This window comes from Clytia hemisphaerica, unplaced genomic scaffold (assembly GCF_902728285.1).
Source record: "Clytia hemisphaerica strain Z4C2 unplaced genomic scaffold, Clytia hemisphaerica genome assembly, whole genome shotgun sequence".
Lineage (NCBI taxonomy): Eukaryota > Metazoa > Cnidaria > Hydrozoa > Leptothecata > Clytiidae > Clytia > Clytia hemisphaerica.
Genome location: NW_027104554.1, coordinates 525 through 5966, shown reverse-complemented (window position 1 = coordinate 5966; position 5442 = coordinate 525). Strand labels below are relative to the sequence as shown.

The 5442-nt window shown below is 35.6% G+C and overlaps 1 protein-coding gene across 1 annotated transcript in view; it reads right to left on the bottom strand.

Annotated features, from left to right (window-relative positions):
* The window catches only part of LOC136822967 (uncharacterized), a gene marked incomplete in the record, with an annotated part of 3456 nt that extends 1639 nt beyond the window's left edge, over positions 1-1817 (bottom strand). The window contains 2 exon segments of the mRNA XM_067079267.1: positions 1-1351; positions 1538-1817. Of these exon segments, the coding sequence (XP_066935368.1) occupies positions 1-1351; positions 1538-1708 (1522 nt within the window).
* Positions 1818-5442: the final 3625 nt, after the last annotated feature.

The window sequence follows — 5442 nt, the reverse complement described above, 5'->3', positions numbered from 1 at the left end:
CCGAGTAGCTGATGTTGCTATGAATACTTGATAATGAATTGATTGTTGATGAAAATGGACTGGTGATTGAGTTATCATTGATACTTTCAAGACTTGAAGAAAACGAAGAAGTTGAATCAAATTCTGATGAAACAATCCCAGTAGATATACTTGACGATACTACTGCAGAGGATACAAGGGTTGTTGGAGGTTCGGATTTGTAAGTGCTTGTATTGATTTGGATGTTTGATATTGGCTTTGAAAATTGTGAAGAAAAACTGAAGTTCAACGTTGACATCGTATTTATCGGAGAAGAAAGGAAGTCAGAATGCATGCTTGGCGATATTGATGACGATGTATCAAGTGTGAAGTCTGTGGAAATCGTTTGTGTTGTAGAAAAGCGAAAAGATGAATCAGATATAATGTCAGTTGATGGATTTTTGGATAACACACTTGTTGGCATTGATGTGAATGAAGGCTCTATGCTTGTGGTAAAGTCTGTGATGATTGTTGGGTCTGGTTCTTTCCCACTGTTAACCACAACAGTGTCTAGCAACAACGAGCTAATACTGATCTCAGAGGGCGAAAGATGTTCAGAAGTAAGAGCCATTATTGATGAATCCATAGAGAGTGTTTGTGATGGAATACTATCAGAATTTAAGAAGCTCGATGTCATATAAAGAGATGTCTGTACGCTTGATTCAGAAGGTGGCGGAAGGGTGGATGATTCAATGGGTGTTCCAACAAGGGCGGAGATAGAACCAAAGAAAATTTCTCGTTTCACGCGAATATGTCCTCGCACTAAATGCCATTGAAAGTTGCTACCTATATCTCGACGTTTCCGATGATTTTGTTGAGAGTGCTTCAGTTTTTTCAATATTTCTGTATGATTATAAACTTTTGTTGGTATAACCCATGAAAAGAGTGTCTTGTTGTTGCGTGAATTTTCTGACACATCCGAAGAAACAACTTCTAATGAATGTAATTGTTTATAAAAGACATGAGGATGATCTTCTGGTAGCACTTGTAATGAATGAAGTGGTAATCCAATGTTTCTGGATAAGCCTTCACCGATATCTAACAAATCATCTCGTTTGTCTGTTGGTAATATTACAGTCAGAATGTGAAACCTGGCATCTTCATCTTTCTTGGTCAGATTCGAAGCACTGGTGTAGGATTGAATGCTTTTTGAAGATACTTTCAGTATTCTCAATTCATATTGTATGGAATGACAGAGTTTAATATAGTTGCCAAAAGGAGCACCAAAAATGAGAATGATAAAAAGATATCTGTCCTCGGTGGGTGGCAGTCCATGTATAATGTCATCATTTATTTGCAACCAAGTTGATGCATCCCCAATCTGGTCGATTATCTGAAGTAAGTGAAATAAAGACAGAAAATTGTGAGACTTTTAAAAAGAATTTTCAAAATTTCTGGACAATTATATATATTTCTTGCATGAAGTTATCAAAAGTGATAGGCAACATTTTAACTGCTGCTAAAAGGCATATAATTGATACCTGATATTGCATTCTTAAACAAGATTTTAAAGCCTCACCTTTAAAGATTTAATACTGCATTCTGCGACATGTTCTTCAGGGGTAATCTGTAACACATGACCCAAAAACCAAACCTTTTGCACTGATGTCGTGGTCAGATTGTCTGCAATTTTGATCAAACCAAGGAGCAGAAAGACCAAACACAATAGATGACCAAGGATAGAAGTCATTTGTAACTGGTTCAATCATAGCTTTATAAGAATTCAATCTTTGTGATAACGTCCAAGAAAGAAAATTTTTATTTCTAAAATTTGTTCAATTTTTTTTCTTTTTTTCTCTCTCTCTAAGATAAAAAAGATTGATAAAACAGAAAGCCTAAAGTAAGCAGTTTTGTAAAACTATATGTGTCAAATGCATAATTTATATGGTTTTAAGAAAACAGTGTGAGCCAAACCACAACAAAAAGCTTTTCCTAATTTTTTTCAAAATGAAGCATATATAGAGAATAAAGAAATTAGCTCACTTGAAAGAGAACAAATGGAGATAAAATCATTTCTTAAATATTTCAAGTCTGAACTTCACCTAAGTCGTCTACCGTTCTGAAGATAATTTTGTATTGTATTGTATCTTAGGGTCTTAATAAAGTTATGACAAATTCTAATTCTTTTGAGTAAAATATGGAATATAACTTCATTAAAATCAAATCAAATCAAATAGAGATGTCTAAAATGACTTTCCCAATAAACTGATGTACTTTTGCAGAATAATAATATATATGGTAAGCCCAACTGCAATATGGAGCTAACAAAGCTCTGAAGGACAAAAGGTTTGTCAAAAAATGATCTTTATCCCTCAGCAAAAGTTTACTGGTTCTTATTAAAAAAGTGTAACGTACATGACATGGGCCTCTCTGAAGGTTTTTGCAATGCCAAGTATACATGTCACGGGGTCCTTGGCACCGAAGGGGTTAAAGTAATATTTAATACTATCTATTAAAAATATTATCATATTGCAAAAGAAAATTTTCTTATTAACTCTTTAAACTTTCAGAGATTGCTCTACATAGTTTTTTTGTTTTGAAGGAAAATAAGATAACAATGAAAGTTCAGCTCTGTTGCAGCGATGTCAACTCATTTGTGTTGTTAAATGCTGAGTTAATGGAATCAAAAATGCTGCTGGACGAGATGGAGTTTTTACAAGTTCTTATTTAATTTCGTTACTTTTTCTAAAGAACAGGTCATTTCCTTCAAATGACCAATTATTAAAGTATCTTATAAAAACTCCATCTCATCTGGCTCTTTCCTCTACTCAAAATTTTAAGTTTCTTCAAAATAACTTTTGATTGACTGAAATTTCAACTGCTTTTTTCTGTCAGTATGGCTTAAGCCTTCAGACAAAATATACCAAAAACGGAAAAAGGGATATATTGAACTTTGTACCCAACCTTTGTACCTTGCAACACTTGAGAGAAACATGCACAGGGGTCCATTAATTGAATTGTCTGGTCATGGTTTTCTCACCTTGTATATGGAAATCAAATTTAAAAGAACATGTAATTAATTGAGGAAAGATTATCATAATTACCATAAATTGCGTCTCCCAAATGACCTCTTTCCGGCATGGTGTCCTCCAGGTTTTCAGGTCCCCCATCTGGGGCCTAAAACCCCCATTTAGTCTTCTCCCCCCTCCACCTATCCTTTTTCTGGGGTTCCCCCTATTGGAAGATTTTTTTTTGTGAGCAAACGATTTGCATAATAAACTTAATAAAAACAACAATTTCCTGCAATAAACGCACAAATGCTGGAAATATAGACATAGACATTTAATATTATACCTAATCTTTGTGCACTTTCTACCCCCCCCTTCCCAAAAAATTTCCTGAAATCCACCATTTGCATTAGTCCCCCATCAAGGTGAAAATATTCACTTCCCCCTCCAGGGCAAAAGTTGATTCCCCCCATCTTCCTGGAGGGGATGATCCCATGAACGAGCTTGACATCTGACATCTTCTTATTTAGAATTTTCAAAAGACGGAGTCTTGATCAGTCTTGATTTCCAGAAAATTGGGGAAACATTTGAAAATCAGGAAATATGCACATAGTCGATGGAAAAAAGATTTAATTTCAACACCCTTCTTTAGAGATGGGAATAATATGAAGGTCAGAATCACTGATGGAAACTATTTTTCTTTGCTTAGCAACCAGAGCGTAAAAAATCTTTTGCCTATCAGTGATCCCAAACTTTCAAAATTCCTATCTCTAAAAAGGGTGTCAAAATTAAAAGAGGGATGTTGATATTAGACCAACTTACGGTATACTGTCAAAAAGTGGATTTTCACTTTCAGGCAAGTTTTTTCAATCAGCTTGGGAAATACCATGTGTTTCCATTTCAAGAAATGACATGCAAGTCATCTATGACGTAAGGAATCAACAAAAGAAACCAACAAAAAATCAAAGAGAAAAGCAGTAAGTGGGAAAGAATGATTGATTGTTTGCCAATCTTGGGGATTTACCAAACTCAAAATTAAGTTGACAGGTTTCATGAGCTTTCCTATGGTATATATATGAATATGCTCCCTGGATTGGCAAACATGAAGAAATAGAAGAAAAACTAAAAATTCACCCCCTGGAAAATATTTAGATTGTTTTATTTTTTTCAATTGCAACTTGTGAAAGCGCCAAATATTTTATCATCCAATCACGGCAATATCTGATTGTTTTATCCAAACTTTCCAATCGAAAAATTGCTGTGCGATTGTTTGAAAAGAAGTATCCAATCAGATGAATGAAACAGTCTTTTGTAGCACATCAATGGCAAGAGGGATTACTCAATGCAATGGACATAAAAACTGTAGAGGAAATTTGGCAATTATTTAAAAATAAATTATTAGAGCTTAGAAATCAATTTGTTCCATTGAAAAAAATTGATTGTCAGAGCTGGAGGAGCAAGGGGTCAATAAGAAATGATCTGCAAAGAGAAGTAAGCGAAAAAAATCGATTGCACAGGAATGGGCCCGAGCCTTGTGTCCAGAGGAAAGGAGTCGCTATCGGCTTACCTATGTTACATCACGTAACAGGGTAAATCGGATGATGTCCCAAGCACATAGAACATACGAACAAAACATATGCACTAAAGCCAAAACGAAACCAAAGGTCTTTTGGTCGCATGTAAGAAGTAAGATGAAAGCTGCGACAGGTGTTTTGTCACTTCTCGAGTCACCTAAAGACAAGTCATCGCTACGTCACGAAGACCACGAGAAAGCAAACATTCTCCAAAAACAATTCTGCAGTGTCTTTACCATCGAGCCTGAAGGAGAACTTCCGGAATAGACGATATCGGCTTAACCAAATTCTCCCCGAATGATTACCCATGATGCATTGCGCAAAAAAAATCACGGACGATAACCCTAACCCTAACAATGCATCATGGGTAATCATTCGGGGAGAATTCGGAAAGCCGATATCGTCTATTTCCACGAAGAAGAGAACAAGATATTGCAGACATCACCATAACTAAAGATATGATAAGTAAGAAGATCAAGGATCTGGATACAAACAAATCTTTTGGTCCTGATGAAATACATCCAAGAATGTTGAAAGAACTTGTCGACGAAATCTCCGAGCCCCTTTCAAGGCTTATGAATAAAACACTGGCTGGAGGGGTACTACCTGAGGATTGGAAGGTTGCTCACGTCACGCCCATCTTCAAGAACAAAGGCGTGCATAACTTGGCCATCAATCAGTCAGGAGTAATACCTTAAACAAGGTGTATACCTTGTTTAGGATGTACCTTAAACAAGGTACATGTATATACCTTGTTTAAGGTAGGGGTACCTTGGTTAAGGTATTTTTTAAGATTTCCTGAAAAACATCGATTTTAAATGTGTTATATATAGGAAAAAGGGCATGTTGAATTTTAGCACATAGGAAAGAGGAGTCTTTGATTGACCAAGTAGTGAAAAAAT